Source organism: Verruconis gallopava (assembly GCF_000836295.1).
Source record: "Verruconis gallopava strain CBS 43764 unplaced genomic scaffold supercont1.21, whole genome shotgun sequence".
NCBI lineage: Eukaryota > Fungi > Ascomycota > Dothideomycetes > Venturiales > Sympoventuriaceae > Verruconis > Verruconis gallopava.
This window is the reverse complement of record NW_015622157.1, coordinates 410314-435716: the sequence shown is the minus strand read 5'-3', so window position 1 is coordinate 435716 and position 25403 is coordinate 410314. Positions and strand designations below refer to the sequence as shown.

The window sequence follows — 25403 nt, the reverse complement described above, 5'->3', positions numbered from 1 at the left end:
ATATCCAGTCGCTAATCGTCTTTGAGAAACTCGATTGGAGAACGAGTAGCCATCAGTAGAAGTAGCTGACGTATATGCGATGACAACCTTATGCAAAACAAATGACAGAAAATTCTATTTAAAAATTCATGTCGTAGCAATTAAAGTCGTACAGCGCCTTAGGGAGGATCAAACGACAACCAGCGTCGAAGAAGAAACAAGTACAGAACTTTGGCGTTGTCGTAATATCCCAGCATCCGATCAACCTCCCAGTTTTTGTAGGCCCGTTAATGCTTTGAGTTCTTGCTTGTACTTCAACCCTTTTCGACAAATGTAAGAGTTAAATGTTGCACAAGAAAAAGGGGGTGTGCAGGCAACGATATTAGTGACGATAATTTTCATCCGAAAACGCCATCGCTGAATATCGGAAGGACAGAACAAAGGGTTATTTCTCCTTTAGAGACATTTCAAGGTGGTGGTACAAGGTTTTGACAAAGGAAAGTATGATCTCAGGATTATTGCAGTGGCAATGTCCTGCTCCTCTCCAGCGGCGCTGGCCATCTCGGAAGTGAGACTGAAGCAGATCCCTTATGCTGACTCGTCGTTTTGTTCAGCGGGGCCTTTGGTGGCGGTGGCGCTACCGCACCGGCTGTAGGCGCGGCGGACGAGCTCCTCCCTTGCTGATCCAGGCTTATACCAGGGCCAGCAGAACTGCGAAGCAAATGCACGTTGGAGAATGATTCGCGCGAAGACGATGGTCGCGGCGGAGACTCTGGGAACATTTCGTCCATGCCCGTACCGTGGAAGAGAATGTCTCTGTTTCTAAGGCCTGCGCTAGGCGGCCAGTCGGGAAGCTTGCGCGGCCATGCGCTATAGTTGACGGGTGTTGGGTTTGCAGATATGTCAGATGCTTTGCGGGAACCGCAAGCAGCTGTGGTAGATTGAGATAGGTAGATTGGTTTCGGGGTCGTCACGGAATCCGAAACGGAGGTGGCTAACGAAGAGAGGCTAGGCACGGAAACCGGAATGTTGTTGAGGGCGAACATATCGTCGAATGAAGGAGCTCGACTACAGCTAGCGACGGTGACGGATGGAGTGTACCCCGTACGCTGAATCGGATCTGGAGTGCCGATTCGCTTCTGAAGCGCACCGTCCTCGTAGATAGCACGCAAGGCGCGAGCATCCGACCATGGCGGCGTCCCAGCACGCTGCAACTGCTCTCGTATAGAGCCTTTAGGCAGTGGAGGCGCCTGAGCCCTAGATGCACCTCTTCGAAGCCTCTTTGAAGACTCCGGCAAAGGTGTCTCCAGGAATGTCGAAAACAGTGAGTCCTTCGATGCTTGGCTGCGTAGTCCTATCTCACGATTGAAGGTAGCGCCCATAGCTCGGGCTCGCTCCATCTGCATAGACTTTTCTGTCGTCCGCATCGAGGACGGCGTTCGCTTGGGCGTGGTTGGTGCGAGGCTTGGAGAGTCCGCGCTGAAGTAGTCAGAGTCAGGAGGATTGGTACATTCAGTACCAAAAGTGCCCGCCGTGGCGGGTCGCATTGACATCTTCATCGATGGAGTGCCCTCAGCTTCACCACTGAAGTAGTCCGAGTCCGGTCGAGGGGAGTGCATCAATTGCTGTTTCATCAGCGCTTCGTTTGCCTCCTCAAGTTGCTGGATGATGCCTGCAGCCTCTTCGATCGCAAGTTGTCGCTGCTGTATGCCTTCGTCTTTAGACTCTAGCTCACGCATCAGATCATCATTTAGGACGGTCAGCTCAGCATTGTGAATTTTCAAGTTTCTATTCTCTTCCTCCTGCTGAGCTGCCTGTCTGCTAATCGATTCAATAGCCTCTTGCAGCTCGCGATTCCGATCCCTGAGCGACCTGCTCTTCTCCAACTCCTCTAGAGCAGTGTCCAACTCATTGCGAAGTTTACTGAAGGCATCATCACGAAGCGTGATGCGGTGCTTTAGATCCCAGTTCTCCTTAAGAAGTTTGTCCATTTGCGCATCCGCTTCTCGTAGACCTAGGTTCCGAGCTTGCGTATTGAGCGAAGGTTTCGCAGGTGCCACTTCGCTTGCACGTCTAGCCCTCTGGCGGAAAAGCGGCCGTCGAGCACCGGAGAATGTTGCCTCATCATCAGATGAGGGCAAGAACAATTCGTCGTTGGATACTTGATTGACAGGAGGCCTGCTGCTCTTGTTTTTGCGAGGCGTCGTCGACTGCGATCGAACAGGTAGACCTTTCTTCTCTCGTAGCGCATCACGCAAAATGTCAGATTTGGGCTCAATCCCATCGCCTCCCGACGTGGATGGTCGCTGCGACGGTGTTACGGTGGTGCGACGAGGTAGGACAGGATATTGCGCCGGTGTGAAGTACTTTGGTGTCGTGTTGGTGCTAGACATATTGAATACAGTCTATGCGTGCGTATGTGTGACGGGCTGAGAACTGGACGAGATGGCAGTTGAGAGTAAGAGTGGCCTGTCTTGAAAACAGATACGTCGCAATCAGATCTAAGATCTGACCGTAGCCACACAAAACAAAATTGATGACTTGGTGAGGGGTTCCCCAGACGAATATGGAAGCGAGAGGATATGTCCTATGTCGAATGTCCTTCTTATAGTCAGCGAATATGCCTCACGAGATAAGGACCAGCTTACGAACCTGGCATTTGACAATTCAAATCGCCTTTCGGGATAAATAAATCAAGCCATTGCAATATGGTGTTATCAGGACAGGATCTTGAAATCGCCGAATATTCCAAGCCAAGAGATGAGTGTGTATGTGGCACAATCGTATCACGCAACGAAAAACGGCACGTCAACGCGGTAGGTCCAAGGGCTTAGGAAAAAAAACGAGAATAGATTCCGTGCGTCCCAAAAGCCAGATCAAAGTGCTTCTTCTATCCGGAAGCTACATTTGACGGGATATGCCAGCCACATCAGCTGCTGATAGCGAAAGATGGAGAGAAGCGACGTATGCGAGTATTTCGTCTATTTTGCTCTTTGGCTGCAGTGGTGCGCATGCGAAGGGAACAGTCGGGGTTTCGGTGGTTCTGGGTTGCAGATGCAGGGGTACGTTGATCCGCTTGGTATAGCCCACAGATCGACGGGTATCTGTTCGATGTGTTCTGGACGGGCGTCGCTTTGGTACGGTACCAGAGTTTACGACGAGCTTGTAAGGTCAGGTAAAAGCTAGGGATCAAAGGCACGAGAGAAGGAAAGGACGATCAAGGACGTTTGAGGAGGCGATGTCCTCCACGACAAGCCAACAGACGCGCCGGGGGAACGATCGTCTTCCAACAACAGCAACTCAGGAACAGCAACGACAAGGTATCGAAAGCAGATTAGCGGCGCAAGCGATTCCAGCGGACCGGTTCTCCTAACGTCGGTTCCTGCTCACGCTACGCTCGAAGGAGAGCGGCTGGGGATGTGAAATTGCTTGATTGACCAATCGTGTCTCTCGTCACATTTAGGGAGTGCTTGGTCGGGATGAGACGAAAGGGAGGACTGTCTCTGCTTTGAGAAGGCATCCGTGAACAAGGAAATAAAGAAAAAAAAAAAGAAATGAGGCGAGCACCTTCGGAATACTCGAGATTGACCCTGTTGAAGAGATAAAATGTTGAAACTGGTTTGGCCTCGCTCGGCCCATCGCCTGTGCTCTTTCTCCTGCACGAACACAGTGTTTTCTAGGTGGAGTCTGCAGCTCGTTTTTGCAGAATCCTCATCCTCCAACGTGCAGACCATCCAAGGCCCGTCTTTGCACGGCTTATGATTGGGAGTTTGAACTTGAAACCACCAGATGTGCCCTATTGCAGCCAGCCCGCATATGTCCTTTCGTCACAGTCCGGGCAGAACAACCGCGATAAGGTTCCACCAGAGACGAGAACGCGCTCGAACAGCTTTTGTGGGTGTTCAGATAACTCGTTCAAAAACCCCACGGCCAATGACACTTCAGCGAGTTTCGCAACGCAGGACTCAATATAGCCCAGCAGGGGATTCCTCCTTATGATGAAAGACATCTCCGGATAGAGACCGACGTTACCACCCCCAGAGGTTTTGACATGTTCAGGGTCTCACAGGGGACAAGCCAGGACCCAAAAATCTCCCGACAAGGCTCTTCATAGGGCCCTCGTCCTCCGTTCTCTATTTTCCTCATCGTCGCCCTCCTTTTCTTTTTCCCTCTCTTCGCGTTCGTCGGTACTGGCGTGGCGTTCAGGTTAAGAGTCCTGCAGGACAGGGGCATGGGTGCGTTTTTCGCATCGCGTGCAGCCCAAAAGGACCGCTGAAACCTCGTTTCGCTGATGAAGGAGGGGAATGATGGAGAGGGCTTTTGCTTTTGGCGCACTCGGCTGCGAGGTTTGTCTGCATCCCGATGTTGCGTCTTCCCTGGCTTCCAAGCCCGAGTGGCACAGGAGACGAGACGGGACGACGTCGAGACAAGGCGCGGAGGACAGTGGTTGAGGGTGCTGCTTCCATGTCTGGGAATGAGGACGGAGCTCCGAGGCGATTTTCTTCCGTTGAGATGCGCCTTCTAAGCTTGAAGTCTCCTGTCGTTCCTGCCAGCGCAACGACGAGCTAAGGAAGCTACTTTCCTCTGGCAGCACTTGCATGCCGCCCAACACCAAGTAAGAGCTACCGACACCTTTAACCGAATATGCCAATGATATTCTGAACGAGTTCATGACACGTCGTGCCCATGTTTCATGCGTCTCTCAATCCGCCAAACGAGCCCCTTATTCTGGTCATTCAATATCTTCTCGTTTCTCCATCCTTCATTCATCGGTAAACTAGGGGTCTGACGACCAAGCAAGTCTTTTTACTGGAGTGTCTCGACCATTCTACGTCACTACGTCATTTGCAGGTCTGGTGACGATCTTGAGGCATCATTGTAACTTGCTCTGTCCGTTGCGGTCCCCAGCTTCTGCCCATGATTTTAGGTGCGTGGAATGGATCAATCAGATACTAGCAATGTTCATCCACATGTTGCAGAATCAAGAGACAGAACTTGGCCGCTTCGAGAGCTTAAGCGTTCATCTCACCCATGACTTATGTACTCGATCAATTGATGACTGAGCGAAACATGTACACATGTTTAAACAGTTGACCTAGTCATGGCAGAGCCGACATGTAAAAAAATCGCACACGCTTTCACGCATATCTGTATCTTACATACAGGTAGCTTCCGTGACGATGATCATGATTATTGTGCCCTTCCACCGACAAATTGCTCGCCAAACAGTCTCGAGAATCTGCCTCTTAATCCCTCGTCCGTATCCGACCCCGCCTGTCTTGACGTCGCGTGTCCCTCGGCCGCATCCTCACCCTCCAGTCTCCTTCGCAAGGCCTCCATGTTTGGGCCCTTACTTCTCTGACCCACAATCCACGCCGGCAGTCTCCATGCCGTACCGGGAATTGCTTCATTGCGGTACGCGTAACCAATTGCCCAACCCACAGCAGCCGGAAGCAGGGAGCTAGGAAACTGCGAGAGTGCCAACTGCACAGGGATGAAATAGCTGGTCGTCTTCGAACTCAGCGTAATTGTGCCGTTTAATATGGAGTTAAGCTGCGAGGAGGCGGAGCTGAGCGTGGGTTGTGGATTCGCAGTCATTCCGACGCGGTAACGGTACGTGGCTGGGATTGCAGAATGAAACTGGGCGAGGATAGCGAAAATTAAAGGGGTCGGGCCAGCAGGGAGATAGTTGACACTGCCGAACGAGAGCGGTCGCAGAATGAACAGTAAGATCAAAGGTGGGAGGAGTAGCGTATAAGGCAGAATGACCAGAACGAAGGACTGCATTATTGGAATCAGCATGCAGTGGCCTTTCGAACGTATTTTGAACATACTGCAAACTTCCTACTGCCCCACAGCCTCTCAATTATGCGCAGATTGTAGAACGTGATGGCGGCGAACAAGACCTCTGTCGAGTTGGTGTAACATGTCTGGCCAGTTTATCAACATTCTAGCGGCCCCAGTGTTTCCAGTCACGCTCATGAGATGAGGTCGGTCTCTCACCAAGACTCACCTGCCACGTAAGAAGCCTCCAAAACTGTCGCCATTTCCATATATGAGGCACCGCTTGGAGGTAAAAGTAATGCTTTGTGTCCGAGATGCTTGCCGCTATAGAAGCCGCGACAACCCAGAAAACTAGGATCTGCGAGACAGGCGTATACTTGAAGCCTGATGTGAGCATTTCGACCCTTGCCCACGCATTCTTCCGGCTACAAACAGTGGACGTGTGGTGCGGGTGGATGTAGTTGTTAGTGCATGGCGCTGAAGAATGCGGCAGTAAAGATGCTAGCTGTCCACTTTCGGAAGGTGATGTCAACTTGGCTCCCACAAAAACATGCACGAAACATTGTTCAACAACAAAACGCCGGTCTGGATCCCCCAACGAGATCATAACTCCATGAAAGCCTCGTGCTCAATTTTTCGGCACGGTGAACTTAAAATAGTATCTGATGTAGGCTACGCGACCAATAGCGACAGACAATAAAACGACTCAATTGTGCAGCCTTGTCTTGTGTGGGGTGGTCCGTTTATTGGACCAGTACTACAAATCCCAAGGCCCCCGGCTTCCAAGACGTCAATTCTGTTCGCTGGCTGCCCTGTTGACCGCATCGACGACGCAATCGATCTTACCAAAGTACGGAATGTGGTCCACGTTATACCTGTAAACGTCGACTTTTCGCCCGCTTGCCTTCTCGACGAAGTCGATGCCGGCCTGCTGCATCCTGGGGAGTACACACTTATCGTTCTCGCAGAACATGTACGACACGGGCACGTCCTTGTATCCCTGATACGTGAGCTTGCCGCCGAAAGAGATGGCCGAGTGCTGCCCGAAGCGCTTCGCCCACGGCAGAGCTTCCTCGTACGGCATGTCGTTGAAGCACGTCTCGATCAGCGGACCAACATCAACGTGCGTCATGTATTCTCCCTGGCTGTGCCTCAGCGTAGAACTTAGTCGGAACGAAAGAAACTTACGTCGATCCTGATGGACGATGGGATCCCATCACCCATCACGGAAGCAAGATCACCTCCAAGATCGGGGACGACGGCTGTGGTATAGAGGATTCTGACCACGCCGCCTGGCTTACCCTGAGCAGCTCTCTCCTTCTTTGTCACGCCCTTGACACTTTCCGTAGCTGGGATTCCGCCGTACGAGTGCGCCATGAGGAGGACATCGAACCCATCATTCGAAACTTGCTCGATCACCTTGCGAATCTCATTCGCGTCGTCCTCCATGGTCGCGGCCGGCAACGGATCTCTCTTTCCCAGGGAAGGGAGTCGGACAACCTCAATGCGATCATAGCCTGCTTGGTGCAGCTGGTACACAAAGTGCGCATACAGACTGACTTTGGAAAACGAGCCAGGAGAGAGCACAATCGCCGGCTTGCTGGCCATGGCGCATTAAACAGCCGCCTGGAGAAGAGGGAGGATGATATTCAACCAAGAATAAAGTTGTGATCTTAGAGACAGAATGAGGGGCTTTGCTCCACGTTAGCTTTAGTCCCATCCCATTCTCACCGCCCCCCCTCTTTTATATTCGTGAATTTCGGGGATATAATCTGTCCGCTTAGTAATATACTATTAGGAATGTGAAGACTATCTTGCGACGCGCAGTCATAAATTAGTGGGATGAAATTGAAGCACGAATTATAGCACGCATCGGGGTTGTTTACCGTAAAATGTTAGGGTTTTCTGACGCATGCCCAGCCCCAATAGCATTCAGAAGGTCAGAAACTAGCGTACAATGTCAGAAAATGGTGCAGGTAAGTACGGATCGGAGTCTTGCGGTTATTTTTTGACAACCTTCGTCGTCTTTCATGAAATATCCGCGCGAGTGTATTCTCCGGACTGTATTTCGACATCTCACCAAGCGTTAGAATAGAGGTGTTCTTGAAATCGGCTAGCGGATCGACGCCAAAAATGCATTTTGGTATACTTGGTATCCTATCTAATATGCTCTTAGAACACCAATGCTGATAGATGCAGTTTGAAAGGGATATATACATATGCAAAAAAAAAAAAATCATATGAACGTATTTACTCCTTGGTTCTCTCGAGGCATTTATTCCTCGTATTTGCCACCGGGCATCATGTCTCTGTTCTTTTCTAGCAGTCCCCTCAAGTATTCATAAACTGTGAAGGTAACCGCCTGTCCTGGCGCAACACGCATCACCCGTGGAGTGATACCCTTATAGAAACTTCGGACACCTTCTTGTTTCCACATATCGCCGGCGATCTTGGTTATGCGACCCAGAGCAGTGTCACCTGGCTCCGCTGGAGTCTTTTGCAGACGGGTCTTGATCGTATCGATGGGCGCGTTTGAGAAAGGTCCCATGGCGCCGGATATCAGACCAATGGTTGAGGTTTGCCAGCCTGGTAGATCAACTGTTCCCTGGTACTCCTGTAGCGTGGATCGAAGGTACGAATATGCGGTGAAATTGGCTATTTCGATCGGTCAACAATTTGCCCATGAAGGAAAGTAGACGGCAAGGAAATATGCATACCTGCTTGATTCGTTCCTTGTCTCAAAGCTGTGAGGGAAACACCACGATAGAGAGCGCCAACTCCTTCCTCCTTCACTACGGTGTACAAAGCATGTGCAGCATTTCGGTACTTCGGAATATCCAAGGGGTCTGCCATAGAATGGTGCTGCGCCTGCAATCGAATTTTGATAACTTCCATGGGCGTTACCACAAGCACGGCTTCCGTTACACCAGCAGCCAGACCAGCTGTTTTTTAGAGGTTAGTCGGCCCAACTCAGATTTCAAGCTTGGCTGTTACGCACCCACGAATGTTGACGATCCGCTAACCTTCCCATCTTTATCCGCTAAAAGTTGCTTGTACCATTCATATGATGTGAATCTTATGGCCATCTTAGGCACGATACCGGTCAGAACAGCGCCGAGGCCTTTGTATAGACCTAGCGGGGTTTCGCGCTTTACAATGTTCAAACCAGTGCCAATGAAGCCCACCTTCTTCGCTCCTGGGGCTTTTGCTCTCCTCGAAAGCTGCATGCGTACTTTGATTGTGTCTAGCGGGTGGCACACGAGCGCTTCCATCATACCAGCACCGCCTCCGGCAATGAGATTTGTCGCTGCGGATGCTGGCTGCTTGCCATTGGAGCCCTTGGTCGAGTTTGAAGCCATCTTGTCCTTTCGAATCCTCCTCTAGCAAAGCCAAATTGGTCGTGCGACACAGCGAGGACAAAATCAACTGGGTACTGTTTTCCAGCTGCTGAAACACGGACGGAGAGCAGCAGCGTATAACGCGCTCGATTGAAGCTTTCCAGCTTAGACTGGCACGGCGAGAGAGAAGGAAAGAGAAAGAGAAAGAAAGGAAACACGGAACACAGAAAACAAGACAATTGTGAATCAGAAGTCATAGAAAATCTCTCTGGCGCGCGCCCGACCCTGCCTGCCGAGTGACCAAGGTCCGTCATCGCGTGCGTTCTGGCCTACGCGGGTGTTTCCCACTTGGCCGAGGCACACAAATTGCGCGAGGGAGGGAAAAGGGTAAAGCGACCCTGGGGTGCCCCAATGGAACACCTCTCCAAGTGTTCGCCGCTCCATGCTCGACTGTTAGCCGGACTCGCCTGAGGAATTCCTTTGGCGGGTAAAGAGTAACCGCTTTAGGTTTTGGTCGCTGGACGAGCGGATCTTTGAGCCTTCGGCAAAGGTCGGAATGCTTGCGAACGCGTAGCTGGATGCAGGTCCCGTGCAAGCCTTGCGCTGAACGATTGATCTGATAAACGCGGCCGAAAATCTCAGAGGGAAAAAATTTCGTTGCGCCTTGGGCGCTGTCTCAGACAACCTTGCAGAGGTATGACGTTGCAACTGGTTCGAACAATACGAATGGACTTTTTCCATGTGAAGAAGTGCGGGGACGACAATGTGGCTTGACACGTGGATGACGGAAGGACTCATTCCGGTGTTCACGCGGCACCGCAGCTTCGTCGCCAGCAGCAGCACAGTCATACAACGTAGCCTGCATTTCAGCTTCAAGAACCGCGGCATTTGGCATATTAGGAAATTCAATCTAGTCCTTGAAATGTAATCCGTTCGACTCCCATCTGGCAAGGCTATGAAGGAAGCTATGCGAGGCACACCTAGCCAAATACACTGTCATAAAATTTGTCTGTACCACTGCAAATTGAAGCATGTGGAGATGAACAGCCATAATATGCCGATTGGAATCGAAAAAATATAATTCGAATACGCAAATTGTTCGTGTTCAGCCTGAAAGGCGGAACTGCCTGAGCACGGGTTACTATGGAGCTCGTTAATTGACGTTTGTAATGACTCCTCAACGGCGCAGTCGCGCGGAACTTCCGATAGAGTATTAAGACTTTTAGCAAGCCGAAAAGCCATTGCTGGTCAGCCGCAGTGGAGAGCATCACAGACTTGTTGCTTAGTCTGCCATCGTCTGCATTGGAGGTAGAGCAGCCATTGCCGACCGGAGATTAGCAAATGCCGCACCGTTCTGTATCCTCGACTCGACTTCTCGGGACAACATCTTCTCGAGCTTCTCCAACCACAGAGGGTGCACCTCTTGTTTTTTTGAGAGAGTCAAGACATGCGCCAGTCTGTCCGTCAACTTTGTCACCACGTCAAGCTCCAACTGAAACCTTCGTTTCCACACCAAAACTACATCCACTGCACACCACACTTGCATGCCAAAAACAAACATGTTTGGTTTTGACGTCCATCCTAGCACCCCGTCCATGTTATGCTCTATGTAGGCTTGAAGCAAGTCCAAGCCTTCCTTGGTCCACTCGAAAAAGCTCCGCACGTGCACCTGTGGTACATGCTTTATCTCCGGAATACATTTCAAGAGTTGAGACCAGTGGTTAGCTTCTCGAATAGGATCTAAAAAGAGGTTTTGCTTTTCGACTGCGAAGAGCGCAGTGTTCTCTGCAATAACATCGGCAAATACGTTGGCGCAGCTCTGTGTTCGGAAACCTTTCATTCGCAGAACGGCTTGATCAAATACTTCTGGCATGTGAGAGTATTTCATTCGAATGTGAGCGATCAGCTTACGACTCGCAAGAAGCGGAACAGCATTTGTGGTTTGGCCGGAGAGCTTGCCCTCTGACAGTATCGCACTACAGATGGTGGTAGCAATACTGCGAATGCCCTCGTCGTCGTCATTGAGCAGGTCATAGATAAGCAATATGAACTTTAGTCGAATCCTCTCCATGTAAGATTTATGCTCAATGCTTAGATCAGGTTTCCACAGGTTTTGAATACTTGCAAGACACCGGACGACGGCGAGGCGCAAATCGATAGACTGTTTCATGACGTTAGTTCTGCTCATTGCACATTTTGGGGAGGTCTAAGCCTTGCCTGATGCTCATCAATCAAGGGCCGCAAGGCCATGGCAAGGGTGTCAAGATCTTCAAGAAGCTCAGCGTCATTTGCGTTAACCATGCAAGCCTTGTTTAAAAGCGGACCCCAGAGTAGTACAGTATTCTCGAGAAGTGATGGCGGCATAGACGTGGCATTGCAAATGGTCCACTTCATATCCTCTGATCGCAACGAGTCATAAAAGAAATTTTCAGTTCGGCCAAGTGTCTCGTACAGTCTCACGAGCAGCATACGAGAGGTCCCCAGGACATGAGGGTCTTGGAGCTCGCCTTTGCTGGCTGCACAACATAAGTGTTTTGCTACGACCTCAAGACTTGAATTCGGTATGTTCTGTGCCATATCGATTACGGATTCGAGGACTTGCAATGTTACTCGAGCGTCTATGACCTCTAACAAATCGAGATAATTGGAAAGGCTGACCGTAGCCTGGTGACTTGGATTCAAATCTCCCTCGCCAAGCTCCTGGGAGCTAAATATGTATCGAAGAAGCACATGAAGTGCTAGCGATCTTCGAATAGTTGGCGCCTCTGCAAAGACCTGCTCAATCTCATTCATTGAAATCGTGTGATGGTCTGACAAACCAATATCTATTTGGTTCTTGAGACGATGAAGTCCGATCATGTTGAGAATATCGAGATAAACCGTCCTGCAAAACGGAGAACGGTCTTCTTTCATCAAATATGACATTTCACGATTTAGCATCTGCTCGAGGCCTCTCATGGCATCATAGTCTGGTTGTGACGATTGGATCTCGAGTTTAACAGCATAGGAGATGCAAAGCAGTTGACCGTGAGCGACATTTTGGGGAGTTTCCAGTTCAGGGATCAACGTTGTAGCAATCATACATCGTTCAGTAATGGGTAGGAGCACAGCATAAGTGCGAGCGGCCATGTCTCTCACGTGCCAGTGTGGACTCTGACACAAACGCAGGACGAGCTCTCGAACCCTGCCTCGCGTTGATGTCGGAGGAGGCATTCTCTGCATGAGTTTTAGCGCCGGGAACACACTTTCCAAGGAGCTTCTGGTTGACTCTAGACTTGTTGAGGCTGGCTTGAGCAAATCAAGAGTCATCTCCAGCAACCTAGGGAACTCATTATATGACGAACGAGGCTTTGCCGTAGCGATCGTGTCCTCTGACCAGTTCTGAGAGTCTGCGCTGCCCAATAGGCGATCTATCAGAGCGCGGAAAAGCATTAAGCCGCAATTTCGGATAGCCCAAATATCGGAAGTAAGACATCTTCCGGCTAGGTCGAGGGCTGTGGCAATGTACGGTTCTGTGTATTGTCCAAGAACAGTGTTGATGAATATCGCTCGAATAGAGTTCAGGGCGTGTACCTGAGGCAGGGAATCGCCATGTAGAACCTTTCCCTTCGGCGCTAGTTTTGCCTCAGCAATCAGATCATTCATACCCTGTCTGAATAGGTCGGACGTTGGACAAGCACCAAAGATGCCAACAACGAGTGAGGGTAATCCCGCTGACCTCCGCGTTGTAGCAGAGCCTTTGGCTTGGATAGCATTTAATGTGTCAACAAAGAGTTTTTCCAGCAGATCATATCGTTTTAATGTATTGGCCCTCGAGCAGCAGGCTGCAAAGGATTGTGAAACTGCCGAAAAGGCACCTCTGTGTCGCAGCTCCACTAGTTCCGTGAAAGCTAGTCGAGATAACGTCTCGAATTGCACTGGCGTCAGAAGGCAATCTTCCCGGTCTCCAACAGAAGCTCTGCTAACAAGCGCACGAAGTAGCGAACTATGAGAACATTAGCCGATACAGCCAAAAAAAAAAAAAAAAAAATATCTTAAAACAACTCACCTCGCTTCTTTTAGTGCACGCCAGCAATAACTAAGGATGTCTTTCGTGCCAATACTGATATCCTCTTCCATATCTTCAGGTACATATCCTTCAGGAGCATCATTGCAAAGGACATCTTTAACACTGTTCCAAACCTCCCCTAAGGCTTTCACGAGACGGCCATGATAAGATTGCCACACTGTGTGTACACTAGTGTTTAATTTGTCGTAGAGCTTTGAGTTATCGAGAACAAGCCTGATTGAAAATTAGCAGACACAAATCATCATGGCTGGATGATTGCTACCTGATGCTCGCCAGCACGCCATGGAGAGGAAATTTGCCAACTGCCAATTTGAGGTCGTTCTGTGCCAAGGTTATTCGTTCTTCGAGCCTCTCGAGGAGACCAGCCATGTGAGCTTCTTTGCTCCCTACAAGCTCATCGCTTGTACAGTCAGCGTGAGTAGCTGCCTCAAAAATTAAGGCGTTTGCTCGAGAAACTCCATCCGCGTGATCGGCACGTCCCGTTGACAACATTAATTGCTCAGCTCTTCTCAGAAGCCTTGATTGCATCGCTCCAAATGCGAGTTGCGGTATGCAGGCTTGCATTGCTAGAAGAGAGCTGGCAAAGCTACGGACATCCTCGAAAGGGTCCATCAGAAGGTCTTGCAGTAAGCGTGAGAGGAGACTATCAAAAATGGTCTCATGGAACGCCCACTTTGTAGCTTCCTTGCTTTGAGCTTGCTTGGACAATCGATCCTGAGGTAGGCGTCCATCAAGTCCGGACTTGGCGAGAATGATAAGGGTTCGAAGTCCAGAGATGTGACGTTGGTAGGCAGCGGCTGGATGGAGCTGGGCTTTGGCAAGAATTATGAATGAGCGTAGAAACTGGCGATGCACCATCAGCGCAATCTCAGGATTATCGTCGTGCACCTGGCCTGTGGCAGCAAGCACCCGGTCATCACATTCACTTTTTCTTTTGCTTACGATTCTCGTGAGTGCCGCGGTCGCTGCTTTAATCCGATCTACCAAGCGTTGAACGTAAACGAGCACTTCTCCCCTGACGTAAAGATCTGTCTCCATAAAGAGGTGTGAGAAGTTCCGCTCGAGACAACGCAACGTAGAGCCCGTAAATGGTCGTGTCACAGTTGCGGATGAAATGACAAGAGCAAGGCCGGATAGACGCAAATTGCACGAATCATGCTCAAGAATTTTTGCCAGCGCCGTTTCCGGGATATGTACCATGTCGTTGTGAATTTGGACTTCATGTACAGCAGAGTCGATGACGATGCCGGCTTCCTTACCAACTTCGAGACAGGTGAAGAGAATTCTTGCGTCTGTCGCATCGATATCTGACACCCCCAGCTCATTCCTGGGCCCGAGTACACGATCTAAGCCTAAAGCTGTAAGGAAATGCCGATAATGCGAAATTTGACTCTTAAAAAGTTCTGGTAGTAGATGCGAGCGAAAGTTGTGAAGATCATCCACGTTCTCTTTAAGAACTCGTATCAGTGGTAGGACCCAAAGTGGATTCGAAGCAGGAATTTCAATGTCTCGACATTTCAGAATACTTTTAACAAGCGTGCGCCCTGCTTGTCCCGCAGCAATCGACGTGTCCCCCGAACGGACCCAACCGAAAATGATTTGCAGTACCCATTGCAGCTCGACAATATCCGATGGAGATGGAGCTACGTCGGGACATGAAGAGTTCCGAACCTTTCTGCAATGCTCAATCAAATTCTTGATGCCCAATATGTCTTTTGAAAGCAGGTTGGTCAAGATATGCAACGCTGGTTTTGCTTTGACATGGTCTGATTGCTGCAGCAAAATTTGCAAAACATCGTCCGTGGTCAGATCGACGATGAGGTCCTTCTCGTCGTTTGGAAAATCGTTAAGTGCATCCGTCAAACATATTAGCAGCTGCCGCAGAGGCCTTGATTTGGTTCTGTCTGATCTGTCGAGTAGAATGGAGAGGCACCTAAACCAAGCATTCTGCGATACAGACGGGCTTTCTGGCAGCAACTTAGAACACCCAACAACGGAGCAAATCGTATTGATGGCTGCACTTCGATGTCCCGAGCTAATCGAGAGATCCAATGCAGTATCGATGAGCCTGTCTATGATCAAATTGAAATTTCTATTGCTATGTCAGAAACTAATTCTATATGATAGTGAAAATTTCTAAACCGCGTCAACGAACGACGACTCAAAGGATAGGGGAGCTCATGCATCACGTACTTCGTCAGAACTTCCTCCTCAGTCGTACCAATCACTCTGGGAAGGGCTCTACTCAAGTCCCGTAGACGGCTTTCGGCGTAAGGAATGTCATCCACCCAAATCGTCATGATTGCATGTTAAAATTCAACCTGCCGCTAACTATGATCCACTGCACGAGTCTTGACTGTTCACGACGTTATCGTCTTATGGTGAAAATTCTGGTGCAACTTTGTCGCACATCAAAATCTTAGCAGTCAAATCTTTGAACGCCGAATAGCGGAGCAGCCACTCATCCAACGGAACGCAGCACTTCACAAACTGCCAGTACCCATGAACGATTCCACGGCAAACACCAGCTTTTCTTCAACAATAACATGATCCTTTCCAGCATTTCCTTGTTCGCTCAATTGTCTCTACATCACATCTAGCAGAGACGGACGCACAACGCAATCAAAAACAGCTCCAGCGCAAATATTAACATGGGCTAAAGTTAGCAGGCCAAAATACGAGCGCCTTTTTTTAGACAACATGCTTTGACTAAACCTGTTTCGCTCCCCCTCGCAGGCATGGTTTTTCGCGGAGGAAGCCCACTGTCGGATGATCCACGTCGCTTCGCTAATCGATCATCGAATGAGGCTGATGCCGTTTTTGCTGGAGCCAAAACGTGTTGGGGCCGATCTTGGGGATGCATGTTGTCGCGTCAAGCACATCCTGTTCAAGGAATGATGATAAGAGCAACAATACTGATAATATACCATGCTGCTTTTCTTGCTTCATGGTCCACATATCCTCAAGCGCAATGTCGTTGTTGTTCAGCCCCAAAGTCAGGGGCTCGCCTGAGACCTCCGCCTGCAGACAAGTGCTCCCGACGACGGCCCCGTGGCGCAATCTGGCGTTCAGGGAACAAGCCTGGCGCCACGCTGGGCCTTCTCGAGGTGTTCCCATGTGGGGAGAGCTTATTAGATTTCCTTTTCTCTGGTTTTAAGAAATGCCCATGTCAACCCATCAAGAAGTTGTATGCCCACTACTGGCCCACGTCCCCTCCGCTATCTTTTCCGCAATCGCCCTGAAGTTCATGCGTACCATGTCGTAGTCGCTTCTGTTGGGACGACATGCAAAGGGATGGGACTTCTGACAGCAGGCCTGATTCTTTGGCTGGTTAAAACAACTCGCAGCCGCTTTTCGAGTGGTAATGCAAGGCTAAAGAACGCACTTTTCGGCTCTACGAAGGAAGCGGACTATAATGCTCTGGCTATGGAGGCCATCAAAGACCATCCTATGAAGCCAAGTAGGCCTCGAGACACCCAATGGGCAGAGGTAAAGCCATGTCTTCAACGTGTTCAAATGCCCTGCTAAGCAAGTTCTAGGGCTTGAGAGGCATCGCAGCAGTGGGAGTTGTTAGCTCTCACATCTGCCTCGCCTTTTTCCAGCAGCTAATTACGCCGACAACTAACGGACCCGATGGGCCGCCAATGCTTTTTCAGCGACCGATTTTCCGCCTTGTTGTGCAAGGTCAATCGTTCGTAGCTCTATTTTTCATTCTCATGGGCTTCGTCAACTCACTTAAGCCTCTCAAACAGGCCCAAAGCAATCAGCAGGAGGAGGCACTTCTTTCTTTAGCCAGGAGTGCTCTTAACCGTTCAGCTCGGCTTGTACTCCCTGCAGCAACGGTGACATGTCTTGCCTGGACAGCATGCCAACTGCATTTGAATGAGACTGCAAGAAAGAGTGACGCATACTGGCTGTTCCATACGAGTATGGGCGTTATACCAGATTTTGGCATGGCCGTGCGGATGCTCAAAGATTCACTAATCGCAACTTGGGTCTGGGGTGATAATCCATACGACCAGCCGCAATGGGCTTTAAAGTGGCTCCTAATCGGGTCTTTCTGGATATTCTGCATTCTACTAATGACGATTACTACGCGTCCTTTCTTTCGAATATGCGTTCTTGCAGTGGCGTACTGGTACTCATGGACCTCGGCCGACTGTGAGTGGAAATCATATCAATGAACTCGCGGATTTTGACTGACATATATTAGGGACTCTCGGAACGAATATCTATTTCGGCATCTTCCTAGCCCAACTCCATGTCCTCCTCTCATCCTCCGACACGCCCTCGTACTTCAAGCGGGACAATCTCACCACACGTGTCGTGCCACTGTGTACTGCATTTCTCGGCCTATACCTAATGTCATACCCCTCAGATTTCGCACAAGATGCAGCTTGGTCTCGAAGACTCACACATCTGGCAGACCAGATTGCACCTCCACATGGGGAGATGGCAAGATTCTGGGCATCGGTAGGAGGCCAGATTCTGTGCCTATCCATCTACTTTTCGCCCATTTTACAGCGTTTGCTGTCGTCACGGATTCCATGTTATCTTGGCAGCGTCAGCTTTTCTATGTATCTCCTACATGGTCCTCTTATGAGGAGCATTCTAGCCATGCTTGTATTCGGCCCAGCAGCGCTGAGGGACGAATATACTGTTGGCAGCGATGGCTTCTTACGATATGCCATTCCACCGAAGTGGACTCTATTTATCACGCTCCCAATATTCGGGATCATATTATTGACTTGTGTTCATCTTTGGGCAAAAAGGGTTGAGCCAATCTTTGCGAGAATTACAAAAGGCCTGGAAGATTTTGCGACAGGCAGGTACAGCAAGAACAAGCCAAATAGTCCTCTTCAGTATCCAGTCAAGAAGACTGAGGTACAATCGTAATAGCACTTCGCATAGCGTTTTGGATAGGAAGGGCATGAGGGAAAAACATGTAACGAACGTCAATTTGTGTAATATTATACATCTAACTTGAATATTTTCTTCCAGCCTCAAACAAGATCGCATACAAAATATAGTTTGCAATTAATCCAAATACGCCTGAAGTTACCTCTGAGTTCGATGGAAAGGCCGAGGCACAACAAGATATATGGCTGGCCTTGTGTCCTAGCGTGAGACAAGGCTTGAAGAGCGGAGATCAAAATCCGTTTCTAGCCGACGGACGTGTGGTGCATTGGTCCGATCCCGCATTGGACGACGTCGATCTCTGAAGTCGTTTCGCATGTCAAGAGTTTCTCGACGAGTTTGCCCAATTCGAGGTCAATTCAGACATCGAATTCGCAATGACCAGTCTAAGGATACTAGTACCCGTCAAGAGGGTCATTGACTACGCGGTACGTCGGTATTTGCTACTTGAGGACTCACAGGCCTCGGGTCTTTGCAATCATTGAAGACATCCACGGGAGCGATGGCTTAGAGCACAAGAGATTTTAATGCAATATTGTGATATAGGTCAAGCCGCGCGTCAACAAGACTAACACTGCTATCGAAACTACTGGAGTAAAACACAGCATGAATCCATTCGACGAGCTGTCCATCGAAGAAGCCGTTCGTATCCGAGAAAAGAAGACCGCTCCTGTTGAAGACATTCTTGCCTTCAGCGCTGGGCCAGCCAAATCGCAAGACGTGTTGCGAACGGCCATGGCTATGGGCGCAGATCGTGGCATGCACGTCATCAATGAGAAGGAGGATTTGGAGCCACTCGGCGTTGCTAAACTGCTGAAGAAGGTCGTGGAGGATGAGAACAGAAATCTCGTTATTCTCGGCAAGCAGAGCATCGATGACGATTCTGCTCAGACGGGCCAGATGCTTGCGGGGTTGTTGAACTGGCCTCAAGCTATCCAGGCAGCAAAAGTCGAGATTAATGGCGATGTTGTGACAGTCACGAAGGAGGTGGATGGAGGTGTGGAAACGGTGAAGGCAAAGTTGCCAATGGTCATAACTACCGACTTGAGGTTGAACGAGCCCAGATATGCAAGCTTGCCAAATATCATGAAGGCCAAGAAGAAACCCTTGATACAGAAGAAGCTCGAAGAGATGGGTATTGATGTTAGCAAACGTCTAAAGACAGTTAAAGTTCAAGAACCGCCGCCGCGGAAGGGAGGTGGAAAGGTGGAGGACGTCGATGGCATGATCAGCAAGCTTAAAGAACTTGGCGCTATTTAGAAAAGTTAGACTCCTCTGCGATCAATTGTATATAAGGATATCCAGTGATGGTCAACAAGGCTAAATCCTTGCTTCTTGTTTTCTTTCCAGTGGATGCTTCCAGACGGTAATAAAGAAAGCGAGCAATGCACATGAAATTTGGTGGGATTTGAGCCTTAAGAGCTCGGAGAAGATGTACTTGGTTTGCGTTCACATTGATGCCAAGCACGACTCAGAAGTAATCCATCATTCCCACGGCCAACGTTGCTAAGAACCACATTTCTACCTCATTTCCCGTAGCGCATCTTGATTTTTCATTCACGCTATCTAGGCAAGAATTTTTTTTTGTCAAGGTCCCCACGTCACGTTTTGAATCCCGCCCCGAGTGGCAGACCGAAAATGGCAAATTGACCTCACTCGTTTGAGTGTCGTAGTGTACGGCAAGTTCGACTTTGCACGATCAGTTCTATTCAAATCGGAACTGACGTCATGGCTCTTATATTCCCTTAGGTTGAAGTAACACGGATCGATGACACGTCGGCGCAGTGAACTTGCCGAAGACTTGCGACACAAGTCGACGTACTCTGCGCGCTCTCCGAGCCGTCTTTTGGGAAGAGTGACCGTTTTCACACCTGTTACGCTTATGGGGGTTTCCGCCTGGCATCACTTCGGAACTTGACGTTGGGGTCATCACAGCCCATCAGCAAAGGTAAGTAATAGCAACAACTTCCTGCAGGCCTGTTTGCATCACGCAATATGCTGCATGGTCTTTGCATGGATACCGCTCCAGGACAGCACAGTCTCCTCGACGAAAACACGAGGACTCAGCGAGACCGAGGTTTCTTTCTAACGAGCATGAAACTGGGGGATATTTGGTGCCGATGGCAAATCTGTGAAAGGGGTTACTTGCGAACAAGGCCTCCAGTCGGGAGCGTCGTCATAAGCAGACGAAGAGGGATACGTAACTATTTCTGATGGCAGTTTTTAGGTCAACGAACTGCGACGAGCTCGCGTAGGAAAGACTTCGGACGGATATCAATCAATGTGGTAATAAAGTAACCTCTTCGAGCTTATTATAGAATACTTAGTCCACACTTATCGTTTACATATTCACTTGATCCTCCAAGTTCGCTTCCATAGCAACGAAATCTAGCAGCACAGCAACGGGGTATTTACAATCTCGTATGCAGGCTCTTCCGTGAACAATCTTCACTTAACTACACATGTTGACGACATTCTCGCGCAGGCGAACTCCTGAGCTGCACAAACAGAATTTTTTAACTACCACCTTACCTGCCATACCGACAAAAGTCCATTTGATATTTGCCCTCTAACTCGGTTATACCAAGCTAATATTATAGCCAGCTACATCTTGTGTCGACATACATCTCGTAGCGAACATGGTTCCTTCTTCACCATGGGATCAGCCATCCAGCACTTACGATCAGACGTGCGTCCCTAAACGATACTCACCGTGCCCGTCTCAATTGCTCGATATTCAGATCAATGCTGGCCATCATGGCATAGGCCCCAATACTGTCGTTGTCATTGTCTTCATAATCACTGCGCTTGTCTGGGTTGCATGCTTCTTCGGATTTATGTGGTGGTTGAACAGGGACGTTGCAATTCTGAGAGAAACAATACAGGCAAGTCAGGCGAGGAGCTTGACCGGCGAAGCTGGAGATGGAAATGGTGATGAAGCCCACAAGTGAAGGAACGCGAGTGGATTCTAGTTTTCCTGCACCCTTTTCAAAGCTGCTGATTGGGAATGGGGCATAGCGATCATAGAAAGAGTTAAGACTATGACGAGGAACAAAATAATAAAATCTTCAGTCTATTCAACAGGAATGGGCCTAGATCTAAGGGCGTGCTAGATTGAGACACGCATTTAGCTCAAGTCTTAAAATTGTTATTATTAATAGGCATAGTAGGTGCTGGTGCGCGCATTGTTGTCGCATTTGTCGGCCAACATTGCGGCGGCTGGAGCTGCTCATGATTGCTGGTCTGTAATTAATTTCACTGCCCAATCCACAGTGACGGCCCGATTTGAATTCGAATTTCATGGTTTTTAAAAACTTAGCACTGATATGGCAGAATATACATCTTTTCAACTGTTCCATAGCACGTGAGGAGGTAGATCACAATACTAATTTACAATTTGGGGATCAGCATCGGTGTATTCTTCTTCCACTCCTGGTAATCCTTTCTGTCTCCGTACTTTTTATCATACTTGCTCTCACTTAGGGGAACACCAGAAACTTTGATAAGCAAGAATGCAGTGAAAGCAGGGCTTGCACCGGCTAGCAGTATGGCGCCAAGACGTGCAGTGGGCGATCCTGACCAGCCTAGCGCTTTCTGTCCAGCAGAAGACGTAAGAATGCTTGCCGCAGTGAGTGCAATTCCACTCCAGAGCGTGATCTCGCCAAAGTAATTGGGGTGCCTGCTCTTACTCCAGAGACCTCTCGTGAGAAACTCCTCAGAGTGTTTCTTCTCCTTCTTCTCTTTGGACCATTGGCTCTTCTGAAGGTCTGCAGTGACTTCGAAGAAGAAACCAAAGATCCACATGGCGACTCCCAGTACTGTGCCAGGAGTGAAGTATGGTATAGATGCAAATGTGGTGGGCGGGATTGCGTTGAGCGCAGTGACGGGTAGCAGCACCAGGCTTACCCATACTGCCTGGGCCATGAACACTCCGAAAAATTTGGGCGGGGAGGATCTGATGCGATCGAAGCGCGAATCCTTTCCGTCGTCGCTTGTTATCCTAGAGAAAAGGAAGGATCCCACTGTGTGCATGTCAATTCGAATTCTTCGATGCAGGAAACGACGTACACCGGGCTGCCCAAACACCAACTGCCGCACTCACAACGAGTTGTCTCCAGTCCCAAAACGCGCCCTCTGCGAGACTCTTTCCCTTCAAACTTTTGACGATGCTAGGCCATCCAAGCGCAACAGCTCCTGCGCCACCTGCGGCAGCCCTCGCTCGCAGCACGGGAAGATAAAGGCTCAATGCCGTACATGAAAGATATGTCAGCGACCCTGAAAGGTCGTAAAACCTCTCGGTCTGCGCGAGAATGGAAGGCACTGAAACGGCTGCCTGAATTGCAAAAGCTGCTCCTACGGTGGGCACAACAGTGCGGAGCAAAGGTGAATGGAAGTTTGTCGCGCCGAGAAAGGCGCGGAGAAGGCCGAACATAATGTTGCGTTTGTAAATGACCAAATCAGAGGGGGTTTGGAGTTGAACTACTCTTTCAAGCCCACGTAGGGCTTATATCTTTTGGGGATGTTCATGTTTTCGTGGGCAGGATGATGCGCAGAAACTACGGATGTGGTATGCGATGAAGCAGGATCCATGACGTGACCAGCTGTCAGCCTTGGAAGCTTGAGCAGCTTGACGCAAGCGGCAAGCGTGTGTTAATTAGTCCTAGAACTAATCGCATCCGGATGAGTGCACAAAATTATCCACGCTCATAAGACAAAGATTCATAGAAAGGTACAAACAAGACGATCAACAGTTGATTATGTTTAGAAATTTCCTATACGCAACGCTTCTATTACAATGTTTCTATGACAACCCCTCTATTAAAAACAGATGAGATTCTATCGTGTGCCAATTCTGCTCACCCGATCGACGAGCCCATTAGTCTTTCCTCACGCGCAGGACCAAGTAGCTAAGAAGTCGATAAACTGCGATGATTGCGAGCATTATTCCGACCCATTCCGATTCCTTATTCGTCGCGATGTTGAAGGTTTTCAAAACCGAGACGCCATCAATCTTACCCTCAGCGTTGAGATCGCTTGGGTAGGAGCATTGATATGCACCGTTCACTTTATTGCAAGTGTATGTGCGAGACTTGAACTCGTTGACCATCATACCCTGGAAGACGTATGCCTGGTAGTCGATGTAGTGGAACACGTATTTCCAGAAAGGATTTAGAATGTTCATCGGCACCAAAAATCCATCGACACACATCCACAGACCATTCGCAAATGCCGCGATGGCCAGGGCAACAACAAAGACCGGAAAAACAACAGAAACTAGGACAACGAGTGATTCAGCAGCCAAAAGGTCCAAGAAAAGCCACATCGTGTACATGAAGAACGCATGTGCATCCAATCGGAAGTTGCTCATGAAATACTCGATGATGGAAAACAGGCAAGCGATAAGGAAAAGGAACGGTAGTCCGATGATGAAGTTGGATATCAAAAAGGAAAAGGGGCCCACCAGTCCGTTGGCGCGCTCCTTAGCGAACGTAGCTTGATCCTCGAGGAAAGCAGGGACATAGGCGACCGCCATGAAGGACATGAACGCAGAGCCGAAGAAGATGGCGTTGATGAACGGCTGGATGTATTCCTGGCTGGTTTTAAGGCGGAGGAACACTGTCCCCATAAGAATCGCCAATCCAACGTACATGATGATACGTATTTCGTAAGCGACGATGTCGCGGTAGGCCTTGATCCAAGAACGCTGAAGGAGAACCCACGGCAGCATCCATGCACTCGGTTTGTCCATCTTAATCGTGCTTATATCAGTGACGCGACCATCACTTTTTGCGGACGCGATGTTGCTGTCAATCTCTTCAACCAGCCGTATAGCGTGCGCGCTCTCTTTCCAAGCGTCAGTTATGAGTCGTGTGCGGCGGAAGATCTCATCTCCCTCTTTGGCAAGATCGGTGTTGATAAGGTCCAAGTAAAACTCCGCGGGGTTGATTTCAGTAGGCATTTGGAAGCCGATCTTATCAAAATATTGAGACGCCTCTGGTAGAGGTCCAAAGTAGCACATCTTTCCCTTGGATAGCAGGGCAAGCTTATCGAAGAGCTTGAAAGTTGATGTGGACGGTTGATGGATCGAAGCAATGACAATCAACTACAAGGCTACCGTCAGTAAACTTACACAATTAAGTGTTGATGGTAAGGCAGTACCTTGTTCCTCTTTGCAATGGTCCTGATGAAGTTTATGACTTCAAAACTGAGGGTGGAGTCTAAACCGCTGGTCGGCTCGTCGAGGAAAAGGATCTTGGGGTCTGTTACGAGGCGGCTTGCAACTCCCAGACGTTTCTTTTGGCCACCACTAAGACCTTTCTTGATCGGCGTGCCCACAATTGTATGGGCTTGCTCCTGGAGACCGAAACTGGCGATCAAATCGTCTATGCGTTGCAGTCTTTCCTTGCGAGAGACGTTGCTGCGATAAGATCTTGTCAGTCTTCAAGTACATCAGATATTCATTCGTAATTGCAAGCATACCTGGGGAGAGCCAAACCAGCGGCAAAATTCATTGTTTCTCGAACTGTAAGACTTCCAATCAAAGCGTCCTCCTGTTCAACGTAACTAGACAACTGTCGGAGCTTCTGAAGATTCAACTTCTGGCCGTTCGCCATGATGTCCCCAGTGGTTGTTGCTCCAGCAGCAGCCTTGCGATGAGCAATGGCATTCAACAAAGTCGTCTTACCAGAGCCGCTGGGCCCCATGATGGCCAGAAGCTCACCGGCATGTACAATACCGTTGGCATTGTCAAGAATGGAGAGCGGTTTCTTGGTCTTGCGATCCTTGACCTTGACAGTCAGGTCCTTCCAAGAGAAGTGCTGAACCACATCGTTAACAAGATGGGAAGTTTCGACACGGTTCAGTTCCACATCCACGGGACCAACGGGTCCGTTTTCCATTACACCGTTACTGGTATTCATCTGAGATTTGCAAAGTTTCTTGAACTAAGTACAATGTACATGAAACAAGATTCGATGGTTGATATCATTGAGCAGGGCTGGGAAGGGGCCTGGTATATATTCACATACGTTCTCCTCGCGCAGAGTCGTGAAAACGGCCACTCATTGGGTCAAGGTTTGGCTCCTCGGGGACGTACAGTTACGGCGATCACAGAACCAAACTCCATAGTGTCGAAATGTCTTCGGCTTAACCTTGTTTCAAGATTACCAAATTAGACAGGGCGAGACCTTGTAATAGTGATCGGAAATGACGATTCGTCGTCCTCTGGAAATATGTGAGAGGACCAACGTCGGCGATTTTGTCAAATACTTGATTGGCTGTTGTGTTCGGCGAGCGTCAGGGGAACCTGTGGACTC

At 49.3% G+C, this 25403-nt stretch overlaps 9 protein-coding genes across 10 annotated transcripts; 2 read left to right on the top strand and 7 right to left on the bottom strand.

Annotated features, from left to right (window-relative positions):
- Nucleotides 1–50: 50 nt before the first annotated feature.
- Nucleotides 51–3167, bottom strand: PV09_06310 (uncharacterized protein). Its single transcript, XM_016359932.1, has 2 exons — nt 2632–3167; nt 51–2580 (listed from the first exon to the last, which is right to left on the bottom strand). Exon 2 carries the CDS (start codon nt 2370–2372, stop codon nt 495–497), a length of 1878 nt encoding a protein of 625 aa, XP_016212380.1. The 5' UTR covers nt 2373–2580; nt 2632–3167; the 3' UTR covers nt 51–494.
- A 1664-nt stretch (nt 3168–4831) lies between these two features.
- On the bottom strand, nt 4832–6283 carry PV09_06309 (uncharacterized protein). Its single transcript, XM_016359931.1, has 3 exons — nt 5993–6283; nt 5814–5909; nt 4832–5760 (listed from the first exon to the last, which is right to left on the bottom strand). The coding sequence occupies exons 1-3, from the start codon at nt 6158–6160 to the stop codon at nt 5170–5172; spliced, it is 855 nt and encodes a 284-aa protein (XP_016212379.1). The 5' UTR covers nt 6161–6283; the 3' UTR covers nt 4832–5169.
- Nucleotides 6284–6376: 93 nt separating this feature from the next.
- On the bottom strand, nt 6377–7780 carry PV09_06308. Of its 2 annotated transcripts, XM_016359929.1 has the most exons (3): nt 7650–7780; nt 6952–7576; nt 6377–6904 (listed from the first exon to the last, which is right to left on the bottom strand). In XM_016359929.1, exons 2-3 carry the CDS (start codon nt 7369–7371, stop codon nt 6554–6556), a joined length of 771 nt encoding a protein of 256 aa, XP_016212377.1. In that variant the 5' UTR covers nt 7372–7576; nt 7650–7780; the 3' UTR covers nt 6377–6553. The 2 variants fall into 2 exon arrangements, with proteins under 2 accessions (XP_016212377.1, XP_016212378.1); XM_016359930.1 differs by lacking the exon at nt 7650–7780 and having other exon boundaries at nt 6952–7614.
- Nucleotides 7772–9562, bottom strand: PV09_06307 (uncharacterized protein). Its single transcript, XM_016359928.1, has 3 exons — nt 8762–9562; nt 8481–8705; nt 7772–8418 (listed from the first exon to the last, which is right to left on the bottom strand). The coding sequence occupies exons 1-3, from the start codon at nt 9120–9122 to the stop codon at nt 8039–8041; spliced, it is 966 nt and encodes a 321-aa protein (XP_016212376.1). The 5' UTR covers nt 9123–9562; the 3' UTR covers nt 7772–8038.
- A 467-nt stretch (nt 9563–10029) lies between these two features.
- On the bottom strand, nt 10030–15554 carry PV09_06306 (uncharacterized protein). The gene is made up of 5 exons (XM_016359927.1): nt 15364–15554; nt 13433–15262; nt 13150–13383; nt 11319–13086; nt 10030–11262 (listed from the first exon to the last, which is right to left on the bottom strand). The coding sequence occupies exons 1-5, from the start codon at nt 15468–15470 to the stop codon at nt 10384–10386; spliced, it is 4818 nt and encodes a 1605-aa protein (XP_016212375.1). The 5' UTR covers nt 15471–15554; the 3' UTR covers nt 10030–10383.
- A 698-nt stretch (nt 15555–16252) lies between these two features.
- PV09_06305 (uncharacterized protein) lies at nt 16253–18218 on the top strand. The gene is made up of 3 exons (XM_016359926.1): nt 16253–16659; nt 16710–17331; nt 17384–18218. The coding sequence occupies exons 1-3, from the start codon at nt 16360–16362 to the stop codon at nt 18064–18066; spliced, it is 1605 nt and encodes a 534-aa protein (XP_016212374.1). The 5' UTR covers nt 16253–16359; the 3' UTR covers nt 18067–18218.
- Nucleotides 18219–18354: 136 nt separating this feature from the next.
- Nucleotides 18355–19623, top strand: PV09_06304 (uncharacterized protein). The gene is made up of 2 exons (XM_016359925.1): nt 18355–18515; nt 18634–19623. Exons 1-2 carry the CDS (start codon nt 18465–18467, stop codon nt 19345–19347), a joined length of 765 nt encoding a protein of 254 aa, XP_016212373.1. The 5' UTR covers nt 18355–18464; the 3' UTR covers nt 19348–19623.
- A 1545-nt stretch (nt 19624–21168) lies between these two features.
- On the bottom strand, nt 21169–22654 carry PV09_06303 (uncharacterized protein). Its single transcript, XM_016359924.1, has 2 exons — nt 22156–22654; nt 21169–22109 (listed from the first exon to the last, which is right to left on the bottom strand). Exons 1-2 carry the CDS (start codon nt 22517–22519, stop codon nt 21478–21480), a joined length of 996 nt encoding a protein of 331 aa, XP_016212372.1. The 5' UTR covers nt 22520–22654; the 3' UTR covers nt 21169–21477.
- A 309-nt stretch (nt 22655–22963) lies between these two features.
- On the bottom strand, nt 22964–24986 carry PV09_06302 (uncharacterized protein; the record flags this gene model as incomplete). The annotated part of the gene is made up of 3 exons (XM_016359923.1): nt 22964–24190; nt 24247–24505; nt 24568–24986. The coding sequence occupies 3 exons, from the start codon at nt 24984–24986 to the stop codon at nt 22964–22966; spliced, it is 1905 nt and encodes a 634-aa protein (XP_016212371.1).
- Between the last annotated feature and the right edge of the window lie 417 nt (nt 24987–25403).

Coding starts and splice junctions, on each gene's coding strand:
- PV09_06310 (XM_016359932.1), bottom strand. CDS start 2,372: ATGTCTAGCACCAACACGACACCAAAGTACTTCACACCGGCGCAATAT.
- PV09_06309 (XM_016359931.1), bottom strand. CDS start 6,160: ATGCTCACATCAGGCTTCAAGTATACGCCTGTCTCGCAGATCCTAGTT. Junction 5,910..5,992: donor GGAGGCTTCTTACGTGGCAG/GTGAGTCTTGGT, acceptor TAAACTGGCCAG/ACATGTTACACCAACTCGAC. Junction 5,761..5,813: donor GGGGCAGTAGGAAGTTTGCA/GTATGTTCAAAA, acceptor CCAATAATGCAG/TCCTTCGTTCTGGTCATTCT.
- PV09_06308 (XM_016359929.1), bottom strand. CDS start 7,371: ATGGCCAGCAAGCCGGCGATTGTGCTCTCTCCTGGCTCGTTTTCCAAA. Junction 6,905..6,951: donor CATCGTCCATCAGGATCGAC/GTAAGTTTCTTT, acceptor AGGCACAGCCAG/GGAGAATACATGACGCACGT.
- PV09_06307 (XM_016359928.1), bottom strand. CDS start 9,122: ATGGCTTCAAACTCGACCAAGGGCTCCAATGGCAAGCAGCCAGCATCC. Junction 8,706..8,761: donor CGGATCGTCAACATTCGTGG/GTGCGTAACAGC, acceptor TCTAAAAAACAG/CTGGTCTGGCTGCTGGTGTA. Junction 8,419..8,480: donor ACAAGGAACGAATCAAGCAG/GTATGCATATTT, acceptor CGATCGAAATAG/CCAATTTCACCGCATATTCG.
- PV09_06306 (XM_016359927.1), bottom strand. CDS start 15,470: ATGACGATTTGGGTGGATGACATTCCTTACGCCGAAAGCCGTCTACGG. Junction 15,263..15,363: donor GAGGAGGAAGTTCTGACGAA/GTACGTGATGCA, acceptor ACATAGCAATAG/AAATTTCAATTTGATCATAG. Junction 11,263..11,318: donor CCTTGATTGATGAGCATCAG/GCAAGGCTTAGA, acceptor GTCATGAAACAG/TCTATCGATTTGCGCCTCGC.
- PV09_06305 (XM_016359926.1), top strand. CDS start 16,360: ATGCCCACTACTGGCCCACGTCCCCTCCGCTATCTTTTCCGCAATCGC. Junction 16,660..16,709: donor GAGACACCCAATGGGCAGAG/GTAAAGCCATGT, acceptor AGCAAGTTCTAG/GGCTTGAGAGGCATCGCAGC. Junction 17,332..17,383: donor CTCATGGACCTCGGCCGACT/GTGAGTGGAAAT, acceptor GACATATATTAG/GGACTCTCGGAACGAATATC.
- PV09_06304 (XM_016359925.1), top strand. CDS start 18,465: ATGACCAGTCTAAGGATACTAGTACCCGTCAAGAGGGTCATTGACTAC. Junction 18,516..18,633: donor AGAGGGTCATTGACTACGCG/GTACGTCGGTAT, acceptor ATTGTGATATAG/GTCAAGCCGCGCGTCAACAA.
- PV09_06303 (XM_016359924.1), bottom strand. CDS start 22,519: ATGTTCGGCCTTCTCCGCGCCTTTCTCGGCGCGACAAACTTCCATTCA. Junction 22,110..22,155: donor TGGTGTTTGGGCAGCCCGGT/GTACGTCGTTTC, acceptor ACATGCACACAG/TGGGATCCTTCCTTTTCTCT.